Source organism: Oncorhynchus mykiss, chromosome 30, assembly GCF_013265735.2.
Source record: "Oncorhynchus mykiss isolate Arlee chromosome 30, USDA_OmykA_1.1, whole genome shotgun sequence".
Lineage (NCBI taxonomy): Eukaryota > Metazoa > Chordata > Actinopteri > Salmoniformes > Salmonidae > Oncorhynchus > Oncorhynchus mykiss.
Window position 1 is genome coordinate 7278131 of NC_050570.1, and position 22461 is coordinate 7300591.

The window sequence follows — 22461 nt, forward strand, 5'->3', positions numbered from 1 at the left end:
TCTCTCTCTCTCTCCTTCTTCCTCCTCCTCCTTCTCCTCTCTCTCTCTCTCTCTCTCCTTCTTCCTCCTCCTCCTTCTCCTCTCTCTCTCTCTCTCTCTTTCCTTCTTCCTCCTCCTCCTTCTCCTCTCTCTCTCTCTCTCTCCTTCTTCCTCCTCCTCCTTCTCCTCTCTCTCTCTCTCTCTCTCTCTCTCTCCTTCTTCCTCCTCCTCCTTCTCCTCTCTCTCTCTCTCTCCTTCTTCCTCCTCCTCCTTCTCCGCTCTCTCTCTCTCCTTCTTCCTCCTCCTCCTTCTCCCCTCTCTCTCTCTCTCTCTCTCTCTCTCTCTCTCTCTCTCTCTCTCTCCTTCTTCCTCCTCCTCCTTCTCCTCTCTCTCTCTCTCTCTCTCTCTCTCTCTCCTTCTTCCTCCTCCTCCTCCTCCTCCTTCTCCTCTCTCTCTCTCTCTCAGGGTCATCTCTAGCTTTGTGTCCCAGCAGTGGAAGTACCTGAGTAATGAAACCCTCACGGCCCAACAGAAGACCAGACACACTTGGTTCAAACCTGGAGGAACCATCAAGAGGTTCAGGGCTGGACTCAGCATCCTCTCGCCCATGTCCAAGTACACAGCTGCAGTCCACACTCAGCCTCAGTGCACTTCTGTATCATTAGCACAGTGGTGTATTCTGAATAGGTTTAAGCAATATGACATCAATTCCATCCAACCTATTAGAAGGCAAGGTGAAGGAATTACCAAATTTCACAAACCTATCAAATCCTCAGATATACAAGAGTGGTTAATGTTAGGTCTAAGGGTTGTTTCTCCAAAGGCTTGTAGTTTCATGGATCTTTCGTTCTCAGTGTCATCACATTCTCTGCTCCCTTCCCTGTGTGACCCAGGTCCAGTGGCCAGGAGCATGTTCTGAAGGTGAAGATGATTGGACCGGAGCTGAAAGTGAATCGCCTTATGAATCGGACAATGGCTTACACCATCAAGAACACCAGAGGAGAACTCCTCACGTACACAACTAATGGCAAGGTATGGCCAGGACCTATCATCAGCTATCCTCAACTACCTACCTATTATGGCCAGGACCTCATCATCAGCTAGGTAGGACCTTTTTTGGTTCCATGTGGAACCCTTTTAAGTTCCTCTGTGGAAAGGGTTCTACATGGAACCCAAAAGGGAACTAAAAGCGTTCTGGAACCAAACCAAATCAAATCAAATTTATTTATATAGCCCTTCGTACATCAGCTGATATCTCAAAGTGCTGTACAGAAACCCAGCCTAAAACCCCAAACAGCAAGCAATGCAGGTGTAGAAGCACGGTGGCTAGGAAAAACTCCCTAGAAAGGCCAAAACCTAGGAAGAAACCTAGAGAGGAACCAGGCTATGTGGGGTGGCCAGTCCTCTTCTGGCTGTGCCGGGTGGAGATTATAACAAAACATGGTCAAGATGTTCAAATGTTCATAAATGACCAGCATGGTCGAATAATAATAAGGCAGAATAGTTGAAACTGGAGCAGCAGCACAGTCAGGTGGACTGGGGACAGCAAGGAGTCATCATGTCAGGTATTCCTGGGGCATGGTCCTAGGGCTCAGGTCCTCCGAGAGAGAGAAAGAAAGAGAGAATTAGAGAGAGCATATGTGGGATGGCCAGTCCTCTTCTGGCTGTGCCGGGTGGAGATTATAACAGGACATGGCCAAGATGTTCAAATGTTCATAAATGACCAGCATGGTCGAATAATAATAAGGCAGAATAGTTGAAACTGGAGCAGCAGCACAGCCAGGTGGACTGGGGACAGCAAGGAGTCATCATGTCAGGTAGTCCTGGGGCATGGTCCTAGGGCTCAGGTCCTCCGAAAGAGAGAAAGAGAGGAGAGAATTAGAGAACGCACACTTAGATTCACACAGGACACCAAATAGGACAGGAGAAGTACTCCAGATATAACAAACTGACCCTAGCCCCCCGACACATAAACTACTGCAGCATAAATACTGGAGGCTGAGACAGGAGGGGTCAGGAGACACTGTGGCCCACTCCGAGGACACCCCCGGACAGGGCCAAACAGGAAGGATATAACCCCACCCACTTTGCCAAAGCACAGCCCCCACACCACTAGAGGGATATCTTCAACCACCAACTTACCATCCTGAGAAAAAGGCTGAGTATAGCCCACAAAGACCTCCGCCACGGCACAACCCAAGGGGGGGGGGGGGGGGGCGCCAACCCAGACAGGATGACCACATCAGTGACTCAACCCACTCAGGTGACGCACCCCCTCCAGGGACGGCATGAGAGAGCCCCAGTAAAGCCAGTGACTCAGCCCCTGTAATAGGGTTAGAGGCAGAGAATCCCAGTGGGAAGAGGGGAACCGGCCAGGCAAAGACAGCAAGGGCGGTTCGTTGCTCCAGAGCCTTTCCGTTCACCCTCCCACTCCTGGGCCAGACTACACTCAATCATATGACCCACTGAAGAGATGAGTCTTCAGTAGAGACTTAAAGGTTGAGACCGAGTTTGCGTCTCTGACATGGGTAGGCAGATCGTTCCATAAAAATGGAGCTCTATAGGAGAAAGCCCTGCCTCCAGCTGTTTGCTTAAAAATTCTAGGGACAATTAGGAGGCCTGCGTCTTGTGACCGTAGCGTACGTGTAGGTATGTACGGCAGGACCAAATCAGAGAGATAGGTAGGAGCAAGCCCATGTAATGCTTTGTAGGTTAGCAGTAAAACCTTGAAATCAGCCCTTGCTTTGACAGGAAGCCAGTGTAGAGAGGCTAGCACTGGAGTAATATGATCAAATTTTTGGGTTCTAGTCAGGATTCTAGCAGCCGTATTTAGCACTAACTGAAGTTTATTTAGTGCTTTATCCGGGTAGCCGGAAAGTAGAGCATTGCAGTAGTCTAACCTAGAAGTGACAAAAGCATGGATTAATTTTTCTGCATCATTTTTGGACAGAAAGTTTCTGATTTTTGCAATGTTACGTAGATGGAAAAAAGCTGTCCTTGAAATGGTCTTGATATGTTCTTCAAAAGAGAGATCAGGGTCCAGAGTAACGCCGAGGTCCTTCACAGTTTTATTTGAGACGACTGTACAACCATTAAGATTAATTGTCAGATTCAACAGAAGATCTCTTTGTTTCTTGGGACCTAGAACAAGCATCTCTGTTTTGTCCGAGTTTAAAAGTAGAAAGTTTGCAGCCATCCACTTCCTTATGTCTGAAACACATTCTTCTAGCAAGGGCAATTTTGGGGCTTCACCGTGTTTAATTGAGATGTACAGCTGTGTGTCATCCGCATAGCAGTGAAAGTTAACATTATGTTTTCGAATAACATCCCCAAGAGGTAAAATATATAGTGAAAACAATAGTGGTCCTAAAACGGAACCTTGAGGAACACCGAAATTTACAGTTGATTTGTCAGAGGACAAACCATTCACAGAGACAAACTGATATCTTTCCGACAGATAAGATCTAAACCAGGCCAGAACTTGTCCGTGTAGACCAATTTGGGTTTCCAATCTCTCCAAAAGAATGTGGTGATCGATGGTATCAAAAGCAGCACTAAGGTCTAGGAGCACGAGGACAGATGCAGAGCCTCGGTCCGATGCCATTAAAATGTAATTTACCACCTTCACAAGTGCCGTCTCAGTGCTATGATGGGGTCTAAAACCAGACTGAAGCATTTCGTATACATTGTTTGTCTTCAGGAAGGCAGTGAGTTGTTGCGCAACAGCCTTTTCTAAAATTTTTGAGAGGAATGGAAGATTCGATATAGGCCGATAGTTTTTTATATTTTCTGGGTCAAGGTTTGGCTTTTTCAAGAGAGGATTTATTACTGCCACTTTTAGTGAGTTTGGTACACATCCGGTGGATAGAGAGCCGTTTATTATGTTCAACATAGGAGGGCCAAGCACAGGAAGCAGCTCTTTCAGTAGTTTAGTTGGAATAGGGTCCAGTATGCAGCTTGAAGGTTTAGAGGCCATGATTATTTTCATCATTGTGTCAAGAGATATAGTACTAAAACACTTGAGCGTCTCTCTTGATCCTAGGTCCTGGCAGAGTTGTGCAGACTCAGGACAACTGAGCTTTGAAGGAATACGCAGATTTAAGGAGGAGTCCGTAATTTGCTTTCTAATAATCATAATCTTTTCCTCAAAGAACCAAAAAGGGTTCTTCTAAGGGTTCTCCTATTGGGACAGCTGAAGAACCTTTTTAGGTTCTAGATAGCATATTTTTTTCTGAGTGCAGGTCTCATTAATGCCATGTTAGCCTGGTTTCTGTACTCCTATGATTGCTGTGGCAACAAAACACAAATAAATACAGAACCGAGCTAATGCCATATATGGTTACTAAAATGCTTGAAATTGTTGTAACTTGTTTGTGTATTTGCTCATTCAAATTAGCCATCTTCAGTGTCCACATTATTTTCATCATGTTTTGGTTTCTATCCATCCCATGTGACATCACGTCCTCTCTTCTCTCCTCAGAGGGTGGCGGTGTCTGCTGTCAAGTCTCCGGCTCACATCACAACTAAACAGCTGATTGAGCTGCTGTTCTCATCCCAAGCCTTTATTCAGTGCAAGTCAGCCCCCACCCTGCAACATGGGTTCTTAGTACAGGTAAGGACCAATACTTTTGCTCTAACTGACATAATATGCAATTCTGCCTGAACCGTCAGCAAATTTAGTGAATGAGTGAGTGAATGATGTAATGGGCTCTTGTTGAAACTTTGTTGAGAGCATTTATACAGTATCCAGGTTAATCTCAGGTTTTATACAGTATCCAGGTTAATCTCAGGTTTTAAACAGTATCCAGGTTAATCTCAGGTTTTAAACAGTATTCAAGTTAATCTCATGTTGTATACAGTATTCAGGTTAATCTCAGGTTTTAAACAATATCCAGGTTAATCTCAGGTTTTATACAGTATCCAGGTTAATCTCAGGTTTTATACAGTATTCAGGTTAATCTCAGGTTTTAAACAGTATCCAGGTTAATCTCAGGTTTTATACAGTATCCAGGTTAATCTCAAGTTTTATACAGTATCCAGGTTAATCTCAGGTTTTATACAGTATCCAGGTTAATCTCAGGTTTTATACAGTATCCAGGTTAATCTCAGGTTTTATACAGTATCCAGGTTAATCTCAGGTTTTAAACAGTATCCAGGTTAATCTCAGGTTTTATACAGTATCCAGGTTAATCTCAAGTTTATACAGTATCCAGGTTAATCTCAGGTTTTATACAGTATCCAGGTTAATCTCAGGTTTTATACAGTATCCAGGTTAATCTCAGGTTTTATACAGTATCCAGGTTAATCTCAGGTTTTATACAGTATCCAGGTTAATCTCAGGTTTTATACAGTATCCAGGTTAATCTCAGGTTTTATACAGTATTCAGGTTAATCTCAGGTTTTATACAGTATTCAGGTTAATCTCAGGTTTTATACAGTACTCAGGTTAATCTCAGGTTTTATACAGTACTCAGGTTAATCTCAGGTTTTATACAGTACTCAGGTTAATCTCAGGTTTTATACAGTATTCAGGTTAAGCTCAGGTTTTATACAGTATCCAGGTTAATCTCAGGTTTTATACAGTATCCAGGTTAATCTCAGGTTTTATACAGTATCCAGGTTAATCTCAGGTTTTATACAGTACTCAGGTTAATCTCAGGTTTTATACAGTATCCAGGTTAATCTCAGGTTTTATACAGTATCCAGGTTAATCTCAGGTTTTAAACAGTATCCAGGTTAATCTCAGGTTTTATACAGTATCCAGGTTAATCTCAGGTTTTATACAGTATCCAGATTAATCTCAGGTTTTATACAGTATTCAGGTTAATCTCAGGTTTTATACAGTATCCAGGTTAATCTCAGGTTTTAAACAGTATCCAGGTTAATCTCAGGTTTTATACAGTATCCAGGTTAATCTCAGGTTTTATACAGTATCCAGGTTAATCTCAGGTTTTATACAGTATCCAGGTTAATCTCAGGTTTTATACAGTATCCAGGTTAATCTCAGGTTTTATACAGTATCCAGGTTAATCTCAGGTTTTATACAGTATCCAGGTTAATCTCAGATTTTATACAGTATCCAGGTTAATCTCAGGTTTTATACAGTATCCAGGTTAATCTCAGGTTTTATACAGTATTCAGGTTAATCTCATGTTTTATACAGTATCCAGGTTAATCTCAGGTTTTATACAGTATTCAGGTTAATCTCAGGTTTTATACAGTATCCAGGTTAATCTCAGGTTTTATACAGTATCCAGGTTAATCTCAGGTTTTATACAGTACTCAGGTTAATCTCATGTTGTCAGACGGCAAAACAAACCCTTGAACGGCTTGAGGCAAGGCCATTTTTCAGATGTGTTTACTGAGGCAGAAATATAACCACAGTAACGGGGGATATTATCATTTTCTCATCTGCTATAGTAATACGTCATAACATTGACTCATTCCTTTCTGTGTGGATTGTAGGTAATGAAATACGCAGAACAGAGAATCCCCACTCTGAATGAATACTGTGTGGTCTGTGACGAACGACACATCTTTCAATACGCCTCTATGTTGAAGGTATGCTCTCTTAAAACGTCTGTTATTTAGTCCGGATAATTCTGAGACATTATTGGGGGACAATACATGCTTACTACAACCACATAACAAGGAATTATACATGCAGTATATAAGTAAAGTTAATTCAAAGATTATGTTAACTGGATGGCTTTACTACAGAAATATAGTAGTTACTATAATAGTTTAATTTTATCTGAGTGTTTACAGTCTGCAGTGTGTAGCAGGGAACTGTGTGTGTTTACAGCCTGCAGTGTGTAGCAGGGAACTGTGTGTGTTTACAGCCTGCAGTGTGTAGCAGGGAACTGTGTGTGTTTACAGCCTGCAGTGTGTAGCAGGGAACTGTGTGTGTTTACAGCCTGCAGTGTGTAGCAGGGAACTGTGTGTGTTTACAGCCTGCAGTGTGTAGCAGGGAACTGTGTGTGTTTACAGCCTGCAGTGTGTAGCAGGGAACTGTGTGTGTTTACAGCCTGCAGTGTGTAGCAGGGAACTGTGCGTGTTTTCTTTCTACACCTTGGGAGTGATGGCAGGAGCTGCAGAGGAGGTGTCGAATGGAGCAGAGGTAAGACAAATACACACACACACACACACATAAACACACACACACACACACACCAGTGATTATAACTACTGTACTGGGTTTTGACCTCCAGGTAGTGGACTTGTTGGTAGCCATGTGCCGGGCAGCTCTGGAGTCCTCCCGGAAGAGTATCATCTTCGAGCCATACCCCTCTGTGGTCGACCCATACAACCCCAAGTCTCTGGCCTTCAGTCCCAAGGTACGGAGGTCGACCCCATACAACCCCAAGTCTCTGGCCTTCAGTCCCAAGGTACTGAGGTCGACCCCATACAACCCCAAGTCTCTGGCCTTCAGTCCCAAGGTACTGTTGTCGACCCATACAACCCCAAGTCTCTGGCCTTCAGTCCCAAGGTACTGTTGTCGACCCATACAACCCCAAGTCTCTGGCCTTCAGTCCCAAGGTACTGTTGTCGAACCATACAACCCCAAGTCTCTGGCCTTCAGTCCCATGGTACTGAGGTCGACCCATACAACCCCAAGTCTCTGGCCTTCAGTCCCAAGGTACTGAGGTCGACCCATACAAACCCAAGTCTCTGGCCTTCAGTACCAAGGTACTGTTGTCGACCCATACAACCCCAAGTCTCTGGCCTTCAGTCCCAAGGTACTGAGGTCGACCCATACAACCCCAAGTCTCTGGCCTTCAGTCCCAAGGTACTGTTGTCGAACCATACAACCCCAAGTCTCTGGCCTTCAGTCCCAAGGTACTGAGGTCGACCCATACAACCCCAAGTCTCTGGCCTTCAGTCCCAAGGTACTGTTGTCGACCCATACAACCCCAAGTCTCTGGCCTTCAGTCCCAAGGTACTGTTGTCGAACCATACAACCCCAAGTCTCTGGCCTTCAGTCCCAAGGTACTGAGGTCGACCCATACAACCCCAAGTCTCTGGCCTTCAGTCCCAAGGTACTGAGGTCGACCCATACAAACCCAAGTCTCTGGCCTTCAGTACCAAGGTACTGTTGTCGACCCATACAACCCCAAGTCTCTGACCTTCAGTCCCAAGGTACTGTTGTCGACCCATACAACCCCAAGTCTCTGGCCTTCAGTCCCAAGGTATTGAGGTCGACCCATACAACGACCAAGTCTCTGGCCTTCAGTCCCAAGGTACTGGACTAGCACACTGTTCAGGCCACATGACCTCATCAACTCACTGCAGACCTGGCTGATAAATCTGACTTTACAGTGGTGTGAGACCTGGTTGATGAATCCGACTTTACAGTGGTGTGAGACCTGGTTGATGAAGCAGACTTTACAGTAGTGTGAGACCTGGTTGATGAAGCAGACTTTACAGTGGTGTGAGACCTGGTTGATGAATCAGACTTTACAGTGGTGTGAGACCTGGTTGATGAAGCAGACTTTACAGTGGTGTGAGACCTGGTTGATGAATCAGACTTTACAGTGGTGTGAGACCTGGCTGATAAATCAGACTTTACAGTGGTGTGAGACCTGGTTGATGAAGCAGACTTTACAGTGGTGTGAGACCTGGTTGATGAAGCAGACTTTACAGTGGTGTGAGACCTGGTTGATAAATCAGACTTTACAGTGGTGTGAGACCTGGCTGATGAAGCAGACTTTACAGTGGTGTGAGACCTGGCTGATGAAGCAGACTTTACAGTGGTGTGAGACCTGGCTGATTGGTGTGAGACCTGGCTGATGAAGCAGACTTTACAGTGGTGTGAGACTTGGCTGATTGGTGTGAGACCTGGCTGATGAATCAGACTTTACAGTGGTGTGAGACCTGGTTGATGAATCAGACTTTACAGTGGTGTGAGACCTGGTTGATGAAGCAGACTTTACAGTGGTGTGAGACCTGGTTGATGAATCAGACTTTACAGTGGTGTGAGACCTGGTTGATGAAGCAGACTTTACAGTGGTGTGAGACCTGGTTGATGAATCAGACTTTACAGTGGTGTGAGACCTGGTTGATGAAGCAGACTTTACAGTGGTGTGAGACCTGGTTGATGAATCAGACTTTACAGTGGTGTGAGACCTGGTTGATGAAGCAGACTTTACAGTGATGTGAGACCTGGCTGATAAATCAGACTTTACAGTGGTGTGAGACCTGGTTGATGAAGCAGACTTTACAGTGGTGTGAGACCTGGCTGATGAAGCAGACTTTACAGTGGTGTGAGACTTGGCTGATTGGTGTGAGACCTGGCTGATGAATCAGACTTTACAGTGGTGTGAGACCTGGTTGATGAATCAGACTTTACAGTGGTGTGAGACCTGGCTGATGAAGCAGACTTTACAGTGCGCACCGAATGTCTGACCATTAAAAGTATCTCTTACAGGTCTTCCTTTTTACTGAAACTAACCTGTATAACGTGTTTACTTCTGTCACAGAAGAAGAGCTACGATCGACTGCAGAAAGCTCTGGACAGCATCATGACCATCAGGGAGATGACCCAGGTGACTAACGCAACCAATGAAGTCACACATTCAAACGTTTTCAAATGTCTCTTCATCTACCGACTCATTCACTTTACTATGTATGATCACAAACTGTTTTTCAGGGTCCGTATTCATCAATCAAGAAACAGATGGACTCCATAGATCCTCTTGCTCACCCTCTGCTTCAATGGATCACATCAAGCAACAGATCACATATTGTCAAGCTCCCGCTGAACAGGGTACGCTGGGACAATACCGCTGTGAAAGTTGCTCCCCTGACTGTACTCAAGTCAGATTTTGTTCTGCTCAAAGTGTCAGCCACATGTCCAGCTTCACCCTTATACACCGAACATTCTCTCGTGCGTTTTTCTTTTCCCTAATTATTTTTGTTCCGCCTCCTACATAGCAACTGAAGTTCATGCACACTCCACATCAGTTCCTATTAACCAGTAGCCCTCCTGCTAAAGAAGCACACTTCCGGGTCGCTAGGAAACTATATGGCAGCACCTTCGCATTCCAGTAAGTCTCTCACTCACACACACACACATGCACACACCATTTTATAGTCACTCGAACATCTCTGTCATTCTGTTTCTCCAGTGGTTCCCACATAGAGAACTGGCATTCTATTCTGAGAAATGGACTTGTCAACGCCTCATGCACAAAACTGCAGGTATGTAACACTCAAAGTAACAAACGCATTCATTTCTAAAAAATGTAATCGTAGATAATTGTGCCAAGGGACGACAATTCTAGATCTCCTGTCTATCTGATATGGTAGTCTTTTAAAACGTTAAAAAAAGAAAAGAACAACTTTTTTTTTTCCCTTCAACTCTGATAAAATGGTTGCCTTCAGTTCAACCTTTGTTCAAATGTCCTTCAGTTCAACCTTTGTTCAAATGTCCTTCAGTTCACCCTTTGTTCAAATGTCCTTCAGTTCAACCTTTGTTCAAATGTCCTTCAGTTCACCCTTTGTTCAAATGTCCTTCAGTTCAACCTTTGTTCAAATGTCCTTCAGTTCAACCTTTGTTCAAATGTCCTTCAGTTCACCCTTTGTTCAAATGTCCTTCAGTTCAACCTTTGTTCAAATGTCCTTCAGTTCACCCTTTGTTCAAATGTCCTTCAGTTCAACCTTTGTTCAAATGTCCTTCAGTTCAACCTTTGTTCAAATGTCCTTCAGTTCACCCTTTGTTCAAATGTCCTGTACAAGCTGCATGGTGCTACGTACGGGAAGGGTATCTACCTGAGTCCTGTCTCTAGCGTCTCATATGGATACTCAGGAATGGGTAAAGGACAGCACCACGTGACCACCAAACAGGAGCTGGGCAAACGTTACAACCGTATCAACACCGTACAACAGGTACATCTGAAGACATTGACATACTGTACAACAAAACAGACTACTGGAACAGAATTACATACAGGCACATCTAAGTAAAGAAATGATTTTGTTCCAAGTTATATTGAATGTGTTTTTACAGTAACTCTTTGTCCTTCCAGGAAAGACAGGGCCAGTCCAGGTTTCTTCAGAGCAGGAATTTAAACTGCATCGCACTTTGTGAAGGTACAGAAAACATCAAAATCATCAAAATAAACAGACATGACTGTCCTGCATTTGTAGCCTGAAGCTTATTTGATTGGTCTATGAATCAGGTTTTTCCCAATAGTCTGTCGTGGAGCCCCCCCCCCCCCCCCCCCCCCCCCCCCCCCCCCCGGTCTATAAAATGTATAAAGCAATCGATTGACTGATAGATTGATTATTGTTTCCTCAGTGATAACATCAAAGGACCTTCAGAAACATGGGGACACGTGGGTGTGTCCAATATCCGACCACGTCTGTACACGATTCTTCTTTGTGTGAGCATGGAGCTTCAGTAAACTAAACTGACCTTTCAATCCCCTTTCACTGAAACACAACACAGCTATTAGGACTACATACATCAGGGTTGTGTTTATTAGACACCAAATGAAAGAAAACAGACTGAAACAGGGAGCGACTACCATGGACTTGTCCAAAAACACATTTTCTGTTTAAAAATGTTTCGTGCCCTAATGAACACAACCCAAAATCTCTCTCTCTCTCTATCTCGCTCTCTCTCTTTCTCTCTCTCTCTCTTTAGGTATGAGAACGGCCAGGTGGGAGATGCCGACATCAACACCCAGGACATAAGGATTGAGCAAGAGATAATACGGGCGATTGAGACTAAGCCTATCTGAGGAGGACATGTGAGACAGAGCTTTAAGTACAGTATGGCTGGAGACAGCTATATGTACAGTAGAGCTCTGGCCAGGGATACACAGCTATATGTACAGTATAGCTCTGGCAGGAGATACACAGCTATATGTACAGTATGGGTCTGGCTGGAGACAGCTATATGTACAGTATGGGTCTGGCTGGGGATACACAGATGGACCCAGTGAGGATAGGGGACTCTTACCATTTAAACACTACTGAAACACTACTACAATGCCGCAGAGCTGGGCTGCCCTGGCCTGGTTACACATGGACCACATAAATCAGGATATCTGAATATCGTATGGACCAATGAGGTACTTTGAATATCATATATGGTCCAATGGGGAACTTGGAATATCATATGGACCAACCCTGAATATCACCAATGGGGAACTCTGAATATCACATGAACCAATGGGGAACTCTGAATATCATATGAACCAATGGGGAACTTGGAATATCATATGGACCAACCCTGAATATCACCAATGGGGAACTCTGAATATCACATGAACCAATGGGGAACTCTGAATATCATATGAACCAATGGGGAACTTGGAATATCGTATGGACCAATGGGGAACTCTGAATATCATATGAACCAATGGGGAATTTGGAATATCATATGAACCAATGTGGAACTCTGAATATCATATGAACCAATGGGGAACTTGGAACATCGTATGGACCAATGGGGAGACCTCAGAATATTGCATGGACCAATAGGGAGCTCCACACAGAAAGAAAGAAAGGTGTCCTTACAAAAGGCAGTCACACAAATTTCACATGGAGACCTGATCACTATTGACCTCCAAGGGAATGTCATATTTCATTGTCATTAGAGGCAATAGGATTTGCTATGTGACAGATGTGGAGGGATTTTCCCTTATGAATATTATAATGTGATTATAACACGATTAGGCTTTGCACATTGGTCATCATGCAACTGCCTCTAAAAAAAACAAACAATGGAGTTGACTTGCCTTTAAAACATATATCACAATACAGCGAACAGTGGTTTGTATAAGAACATGACTATTCTCGTGCAATACTTTTATAATCATTTCTTATGACCATATTTTTGTATTAAAGTTTGGCGGATTGTTTAACCATTACTTGTTAAATCAGTAAAAATCCATATACACTACCCAGTCTCTCTAACCTACGGACTGAACCATTTAATCACTACACTACCCAGTCTCTCTAACCTACGGACTGAACCATTTAATCACTACACTACCCAGTCTCTCTAACCTACGGACTGAACCATTTAATCACTACACTACCCAGTCTCTCTAACCTACGGACTGAACCATTTAATCACTACACTACCCAGTCTCTCTAACCTACGGACTGAACCATTTAATCACTACACTACCCAGTCTCTCTAACCTACGGACTGAACCATTTAATCACTACACTACCCAGTCTCTCTAACCTACGGACTGAACCATTTAATCACTACACTACCCAGTCTCTCTAACCTACGGACTGAACCATTTAATCACTACACTACCCAGTCTCTCTAACCTACGGACTGAACCATTTAATCACTACACTACCCAGTCTCTCTAACCTACGGACTGAACCATTTAATCACTACACTACCCAGTCTCTCTAACCTACGGACTGAACCATTTAATCACTACACTACCCAGTCTCTCTAACCTACGGACTGAACCATTTAATCACTACACTACCCAGTCTCTCTAACCTACGGACTGAACTATTTAATCACTACACTACCCAGTCTCTCTAACCTACGGACTGAACCATTTAATCACTACACTACCCAGTCTCTCTAACCTACGGACTGAACCATTTAATCACTACACTACCCAGTCTCTCTAACCTACGGACTGAACCATTTAATCACTACACTACCCAGTCTCTCTAACCTACGGACTGAACCATTTAATCACTACACTACCCAGTCTCTCTAACCTACGGACTGAACCATTTAATCACTACACTACCCAGTCTCTCTAACCTACGGACTGAACCATTTAATCACTACACTACCCAGTCTCTCTAACCTACGGACTGAACCATTTAATCACTACACTACCCAGTCTCTCTAACCTACGGACTGAACCATTTAATCACTACACTACCCAGTCTCTCTAACCTACGGACTGAACCATTTAATCACTACACTACCCAGTCTCTCTAACCTACGGACTGAACCATTTAATCACTACACTACCCAGTCTCTCTAACCTACGGACTGAACTATTTAATCACTACACTACCCAGTCTCTCTAACCTACGGACTGAACCATTTAATCACTACACTACCCAGTCTCTCTAACCTGCGGACTGAACCATTTAATCACTACTCAGACCCAGTCTCTCTAACCCACTGGTTCTCAACCCTGGTCCTGGGGGACCCGAAGGGGTGCACATTTTTGTTTTTGCCCTAACTCTACACAGCTGATTCAAATCATCAACTCATCAAAAGGCCTTGATGATTTGAATCAGGTGTGTAGTGCTAGGGTAAAAACTAAAATGTGCACCCCTTCGGGTCCCCCAGGACCAGGATGCTCTAACCTATGGACTGAACCATTTCAGTGCTCTGCCACAAGGTGGGGATGCTCAGCACTGCAGGCTGCCATGGAGATAGTGTACAGTACGTGCCATATACCAGGTGCTCCCATTTCACAGGACAGTGGAGTGTCATCAATGTCCACAAGGAGGAGATACAGACACGTAGTTAGCCGTGTGTGTGTGTGTGTGTGTGTGTGTGTGTGTGTGTGTGTGTGTGTGTGTGTGTGTGTGTGTGTGTGTGTGTGTGTGTGTGTGTGTATTCTGTGAGGAATAATTTCAGCATTATAACACTGTACCTTTTCCATATGAGGGCCACAGCAACTGCTTCATGTCAAATCACTCTACTACTCTAGCGAGTATTGCATACTATTGGATAAGGAAGCAGAACAATAGCTTGGCGATATTGTAGATAAAGACATCAAATGGGTTATAAGTGGAGACATAACATCTATGAATTTTTTGGCTGTGCTATAGAACAGTGCCCTTTAAGGTGAAGTGATAGCTGAACTAGAACAGTGCCCTTAAAGGTGAAGTGATAGCTGAACTAGAACAGTGCCCTTAAAGGTGAAGTGATAACTGAACTAGAACAGTGCCCTTAAAGGTGAAGTGATAACTGAACTAGAACAGTGCCCTTAAAGGTGAAGTGATAGCTGAACTCTTTGGGAAAAAAAGGTTCTAGGAAGAACCCTCCAAAGATTAAAGGTTTTTCGGTAGAACCCTACATAGAGGGTTCTAGGTAGAACCATATACAGGGGGTTATTTGAAGAACCCTACATAGACGGTTCTAGATATAACCCTGTGCAAAGGGTTCTACCCAGCACCAAAAAGAGGTCCCCTATGGGTACAAACTGAAGAACCCTGTATGGTTCTACTTAGTACCTTTTATTTCTAAGAGTGTGGTTCCTCACCAGAAAAGAGAAAGATGAAAGACTCGTATGTTCTGACAAATATCAAACTACGTTTTTCCAGTATGTTACTACTAACCAAGTAAAATGAAGAACTTGAGTACAATCATCTTACTAATTGATAATGTGCCAAATCCCTTTCCTTTTCTGGGTCACTCACACAGTGAGGGACATGAGGTGTGATGAGGATGGGGACTGCTGAGTTGTTCACCACGCTCACCTTGCGTCCCGCTCCCCTCAAAAACACAGCCTCCAGACAGCCATTTCCCCAACACCAGATGGCCCTCTCTCGGGAGACAAGTAGACCTACGAGCCATAGGCTATGTGGGCTGTTGATATTAATAATGGCCTCGATACAAAATGTTGTCTAAATCCAAAATGATCTTATGTTATCTTGCTGCCAAACCTGTGAAAAGGAAATACACAATGCCTCTCTGAACTTGCCTTGAACTACTCAATTTCAGGTTCCTCCAGCCAGGTGTCTGTGTATATCTTTTGACACGCCGTTTGAGCGACTTTGTAATAAATGACTAGGTATTATCCCCGTACTATCCCTGGACTGGCAGCAGGCGTTCTTGAAATGCGAGTGAAGGAGGGGAGCAAGTTCTGAAACTTCTTTGGATTCGCCATGGCTCACATGCAGGGAGAGGAAGAGGGACTCTTGGACAGTGGTCAGAAGACATGGCTGAGGGCAGGGAGAGGAAGAGGGACTCTTGGACAGTGGTCCGACGACATGGCTGAGGGCAGGGAGAGGAAGAGGGACTCTTGGACAGTGGTCAGACGACATGGCTGAGGGCAGGGAGAGGAAGAGGGACTCTTGGACAGTGGTCAGACGACATGGCTGAGGGCAGGGAGAGGAAGAGGGACTCTTGGACAGTGGTCAGACGACAAGGCTGGGGGCAGGGAGAGGAAGAGGGACTCATGGACAGTGGTCAGACGACAAGGCTGAGGGCAGGGAGAGGAAGAGGGACTCTTGGACAGTGGTCCGACGACATGGCTGAGGGCAGGGAGAGGAAGAGGGACTCTTGGACAGTGGTCGGACGACAAGGCTGAAGGCTGCTACTCTCTGTTAATCATATATGTATAGTCACTTTAACAATACATTCATGTACATACTACCTCAATTGGGCCGACCAACCAGTGAGCCCGGTTAGCCAATGAGATCTGCATTGTGTCCCACCCACCACCTGCCAACCCCTCTTTTACGCTACTGCTACTCTCTGTTCATCATATATGCATAGTCACCTTAACCATATCTACATGTACATACTACCTCAATCAGCCTGACTAACCGGTGTCTGTATGTAGCCTCGCTACTGTTATAGCCTCACTACTGTATATAGCCTGTCTTTTTACTGTTGTTTTATTTCTTTACTTACCTATTGTTCATCTAATACCTACTTTACACTATTGGTTAGAGCCTGTAAGTAAGCATTTCACTGTAAGGTAAAATACCTGTTGTATTCAGCGCACATGACAAATACACTTTGATTTGATTTGATGCAGGGAAAAATACAATCCTGGTGGGGCTAAGGCAAGGACAGGGAATCATGGATAGTGATCGTCTGGGCCGTACAGGGCTTAGAGTGAGTCAGGTAGTTTTACCGGGTTAGGCAAGGGGATTACCGAGACCATAACTTAATGTAATGTTAATAATGTTGCCTCTACCGTCTCTTATGACCCGAAAATAACTTTTAGACATCGGGACTGCGATTACTCACCACGGACTAGCAGAATCCTCTTTTTCCTTTCACGACACTGACGAGCCCGACGCGAAGGACACGCTGCTTCCTCGGGAACAGGCCCCGATCCCCGTGATCTGCGTGAAGAGGACACGGAGAAAGAGGGGCAAAGGTCGGGCTGCCTTCTGAGAATTTGTAGGCGATCAAATAAACCCCCACTTCCCTCCATTCTGCTAGCAAACGTGCAATCTTTGAAGAATAATATAGATGAGTTCTGCGGAAGATTAAACTACCAACGGGACATTAAAAACTGTAACATCTTATGCTTCATGGAGTTGTGGCTGAACGACGACAACATCGACATACAACTGGCTGGTTATATGATGCACCGGCAGGATAGAACAGCAGCATCTGGTAAGACAAGGGGCGGCGATCTATGTATTTTTGTAAACAACAGCTGGTGCACGACATCTTAGGAAGTCTCGAGCTACTGCTCACCTGAGGTAGAGTATCTCATGATAAACTGTAGACCACACTACCTACCGAGATAGTTTTCATCTGTATTCTTTGTAGCTGTTTACATACCACCACAGTCAGAGGCTGGCACTAAGACTGTGCTGTATTCCGCCATGAGCAAAAAAGAAAATGCTCACCCAGAGGTGGCACTCCTAGTAGCCGGAGACTTTAATGCAGGGAAACTTAAATCTGTTTTACCAAATTTCTATCAGCATGTTAAATGTGCAACCATAGAAGAAAAAAACTCTGGACCACCTTTACTCCACACACAGAGACACGTACAAAGCTCTCCCTCGCCCTCCATTTGGCAAATCTGACCATAATTGTATCCTCCTGATTCCTGCTTACAAGTAAAAACTAGTCAGAAACCACCAGTGACTAGATCAATAAAAAAGTGGTCAGAGGAAGCAGATGCTAAACTACAGGACTGTTTTGCACAGAAACCCTGCATGATTTTGGGTACCACCACCCAGGGTACCAACCTCTTGGGTTCAATCCCCAAATTACCCTATCTGACAAAATTCATATTCCATCCTGACCAGGGCTTGAACTCACACTAAATCAATAAAAAAGTGGTCAGAGGAAGCAGATGCTAAACTACGGGACTGTTTTGGGTATCTAGCGCAGACTGGAATATGTTCCGGGATTCCTCCGATGGCATTGAGGAGAACACCACATCAGTCACTGGCTTCATCAATAAGTGCATCGATGATGTCGTCCTCACAGTGACCGTATGTATGTACATACCCCGTTTCCAGCTACAATAGTCATTTACAACATTAACCATGTCTACACTGTATTTCTGATCAATGTGATGTTATTTTAATGGACAAAACTTTTCTTTCAAAAACAAGGACATTTCTAAGTACAGTTCAAAAGTTTGGGGTCAGTGTGTATTTATATATATATATACAGTACCAGTCAAAAGTGTGGACACACCTACTCAGTCAAGGGGTTTTCTTTAATTTCTACAATTTTCTACATTGTAGAAAAATAGTGAAGGCATCGAAACTATAAATAACACATATGTAATCATGTAGTAACACAAAAAAGTGTTAAACAAATATATATTTTATATTTGAGATTCTTCAAAGTAGCCAGCCTTTGCCGTGATGAAAGCTTTGCATACTCTTGGCATTCTCTCAACCAGCTTCACCTGGAATGCTTTTCCAACAGTCTTGAAGTAGTTCCCAGATAGGCTGAGCACTTGTTGGCTGCAATGCCTTCACTCTGCTGTCCAACTCATCCCAAACCATCTCAATTGGGTTGAGGTCGGGTGATTGTGGAGGCCAGGTCATCTGATCCAGCACTCCATCACTCTCATTCTTGGTCAAAAGCTCTTACACAGCCTGGAGGTGTGTTAGGTCATTGTCCTGTCGAACAAAAGAAATGATAGTACAATAGGAGCAAACCAGATGGGATGGCGTATCGCTGCAGAATGCTGTGGAAGCCATGCTGGTTAAGTGTGCCTTGCATTCTAAATAAAATCACCAACAGTATCACCAGCAAAGAACCCCCACACCATCACACCTCCTCCTCCATGCTTCACGGTGGGCACCACTCATGCGGAGATCATCTGTTCACCTACTCTGCTTCTCACAAAAACACGGCGGTTGGAACCAAAAATCTCAAATTTGGACTTATCAGACCAAAGGACAGATTTCCACCGGTCTAATGTCCATTGCTTGTGTCTCTTGGCCCAAGCAAGTCTCTTCTTATTACTGATGTCCTTTAGTGGTTTCTTTGCAGCAATTCGACCATGAAAGCCTGATTCATGCAGCATCCTCTGAACAGTTGATGTTGAGATGTGTCTGTTAACTCTGAATGTATTCTCTGCAGCAGAGGTAACTCTGGGTCTTCCTTTCCTGTGGTGGTCCTTGAGAGCCAGTTTCATCATAGCGCTTGGTTTTTGTGACTGCACTTGAAGAAACTTGAAGTTATTGAAATTGTCCATATTGACTGATCTTCATATTTGAAAGTAATGGACTGTCGTTTCTCTTTGCTTATTTGAGCTATTCTTGACCTAATCTTTTACTAAATACGGTTATCTTCTGTATACCAACCCTACCTTGTCACAACACAACTGATTGGCTCAAAAGCATTAAGAAGGAAAGAATTTCCATGAATTAACAAGGCAAGTCTGTTAATTGAAATGCATTCCAGGTGACTACCTCATGAAACTGGTTGAGAGAATGCCAAGAATGTGCTAAGCTGTCATCAAGTCAAAGGGTGGCTACTTTTAAGAATCTCAAATATATTTAGATTTGTTAAACACTTTTTTGGTTACTACATGATTCCATGTGTGTTATTTCATAGTCTTTATCATATATGTCTTCACTATTATTCTACAATGTAGAAAAACTACTTTGAATGAGCAGTGTCCAAACTTTTGACTGGTACTATATATATATATATATATATATATAGAGACTGGGGAGAACAAGTATTTGATACACTTCCGATTTTGCAGGTTTTCCTACACACAAAGCACGTAGAGGTCTGTCATTTTTATCATAGGTACACTTCAACTGTGAGAGACGGAATCCAAAACAAAAATCCAGAAAAATCACATTGTATGATTTTTAAGCAATTAATTTGCAAAACATAAGTATTTGATACATCAGAAAAGCAGAACTTAATATTTGGTACAGAAACCTTTGTTTGCAATTACAGAGATCATATGTTTCCTGTAGTTCTTGACCAGGTTTGCACACACTGCAGCAGGGCTTTTGGCCCACTCCTCCATACAGACCGTCTCCAGATCCTTCAGGTTTCGGGGCTGTCGCTGGGCAATACGGACTTTCAACTTCATCCAAAGATTTTCTATTGGGTTCAGGTCTGGAGACTGGCTAGGCCACTCCAGGACCTTGAAATGCTTCTTACGGAGCCACTCCGTAGTTGCCCTGGCTGTGTGTTTCGGGTCGTTGTCATGCTGGAAGACCCAGCCACGACCCATCTTCAATGCTCTTACTGAGGGAAGGAGGTTGTTGGCCAAGATCTCGCGATACATGGCCCCATCCATCCTCCCCTCAATACGGTGCAGTCGTCCTGTCCCCTTTGCAGAAAAGCATCCCCATAGTATGATGTTTCCACCTCCATGCTTCACTGTTGGGATGTTGTTCTTGGGGTTGAACTCATCCTTCTTCTTCCAAACACGGCGAGTGGAGTTTAGACCAAAAAGCTCTATTTTTGTCTCATCAGACCACATGACCTCCTCCCATTCCTCCTCTGGATCATCCAGATGGTCATTGGCAAACTTCAGACGGGCCTGGACATGCCCTGGCTTGAGCAGGGGGACCTTGCGTGCGCTGCAGGATTTTAATCCATGACGGCGTAGTGTGTTACTAATGGTTTTCTTTGAGACTGTGGTCCCAGCTCTCTTCTGGTCATTGGCCAGGTCCTGCCGTGTAGTTCTGGGCTGATCCCTCACCTTCCTCATGATCATTGATGCCCCACGAGGTGAGATCTTGCATGGAGCCCCAGACCGAGGGTGATCGACTGTCATCTTGAACTTCTTCCATTTTCTAATAATTGCGCCAACAGTTGTGACCTTCTCACCAAGCTGCTTGCCCATTGTCCTGTAGCCCATCCCAGCCTTGTGCAGGTCTACAATTGTATCCCTGATGTCCTTACACAGCTCTCTGGTCTTGGCCATTGTGGAGATGTTGGAGTCTGTTTGATTGAGTGTGTGGACAGGTGTCTTTTATACAGGTAACGAGTTTAAACAGGTGCAGTTAATACAGGTAATGAGTGGAGAACAGGAGGGCGTCTTAAAGAAAAACTAACAGGTCTGTGAGAGACGGAATTCTTACTGGTTGGCAGGTGATCAAATACTTATGTCATGCAATAAAATGCAAATGAATTACTTAAAAAAAATTGTTTTAGATTCCGTCTCTCACAGTTGAAGTGTACCTATGATTAAAAAAAATACAGCCCTCTACATGCTTTGTAAGTAGGAAAACCTGCTGATTCAAACGATCACAGCTTGATGATTAGTTGCTGGGGCAAAAAAAACAACACTTGTACCCTTTGGGGTCCCGAGGACCGAGTTTGGGAAACCATGCATAGTGTTACCTGGTCTAATTAACAAAGTAAAGTTGTTCTAATTAAAACCTTATTGTCATTGGCTAACAAGTGTGGGTGGGGTTGAGGAGAAAATTGTTAAATTCTGTCCTTTTCATCCAGCTCAGGGTTGAACACCATTATTATAATTGTTTTAAACAAGGTGCTCAATAGCAGTTTGTTGTGTCTTGTATGTACAGGCAGTTGCTTTAGGCCAGGGCTGCCCAACCCTCTTCCTGGAGAGCTACTGTCCTGTAGGTTCAGTCCAACCCTCTTCTTGGAGATCTACTGTCCTGTAGGTTTTCAGTCCAACCCTAATTTAGCATATCTGATTCAGCTAGTTAAGGTCTTGTTGAGCAGCTAATTAGTAGAATCAGGTGTGTTTTAAATTAGTGTTGGACTGAAAACTCATTGGACAGTAGATCTCCAGGAAGTGGGTTGGACAGCCATGCTTTAGGCTGTTCTTGTAGACTATCTTTAGTCCCAGTAAGGGGAGAGTTAGGCTTTGTTTAGAATTGGATAAGGGGTAATCCCTAGTTATGCTGTTGAGCATTTAGGCCTAGTTTTAGCTGCAGCAGGAACCCAATTGAGGGGCTGCGCTTTAGACTCACAGTCATCTGTCATTTTTGTGAATTTTCTTTTCCTGACTGTTGCTATGGATAACTGTGTGAGGCAAGCCATGTGTCCTGAAATTCATTCATTCAAGTATTGTTTTTGTACAATGATGGGTCCTCATTCTATCACCTCCCTTGGCTACTCTCGGTTCACTCCCTTAAAAGTAGTTATTGTAGTCATTTTCAGCTTTTTAATCATTTGTAAAAATGTCTGAACAAAATTCCCCTTTGACATTGTGGGTTATTGTGTAGATCAGTGGCACAATATAAATTGATCAATCTTTAAATTCGGACTGTAACACAACCAATGTTAGGGGGAAAAATCAATTTTAAAAAGTCAAGGGGTGTGAATACTTCCTGAAGGCAGGCACTATGTATTAAATGTGAGCGGAG

The 22461-nt window shown here is 43.8% G+C and overlaps 1 protein-coding gene across 2 annotated transcripts in view; it reads left to right on the forward strand.

The window, feature by feature from the left end:
- Positions 1–14051, forward strand: part of LOC110522715 (protein mono-ADP-ribosyltransferase PARP6) — a 28146-nt gene extending 14095 nt beyond the window's left edge. The window contains exons 7-20 of one of the 2 annotated variants that reach the window (XM_036969213.1): positions 445–594; positions 873–1011; positions 4460–4591; positions 6445–6540; positions 7007–7099; positions 7191–7316; positions 9459–9524; positions 9629–9745; positions 9913–10025; positions 10107–10179; positions 10717–10866; positions 11007–11070; positions 11279–11363; positions 11627–14048. In XM_036969213.1, coding sequence (XP_036825108.1) covers positions 445–594; positions 873–1011; positions 4460–4591; positions 6445–6540; positions 7007–7099; positions 7191–7316; positions 9459–9524; positions 9629–9745; positions 9913–10025; positions 10107–10179; positions 10717–10866; positions 11007–11070; positions 11279–11363; positions 11627–11723 — 1501 coding nt within the window. In that variant the 3' untranslated portion in view covers positions 11724–14048. Of the gene's footprint in view, positions 1–444; positions 595–872; positions 1012–4459; positions 4592–6444; positions 6541–7006; positions 7100–7190; positions 7317–9458; positions 9525–9628; positions 9746–9912; positions 10026–10106; positions 10180–10716; positions 10867–11006; positions 11071–11278; positions 11364–11626 lie in introns of both variants that reach the window. The other variant, XM_036969214.1, reaches the window with a different exon arrangement.
- Positions 14052–22461: the final 8410 nt, after the last annotated feature.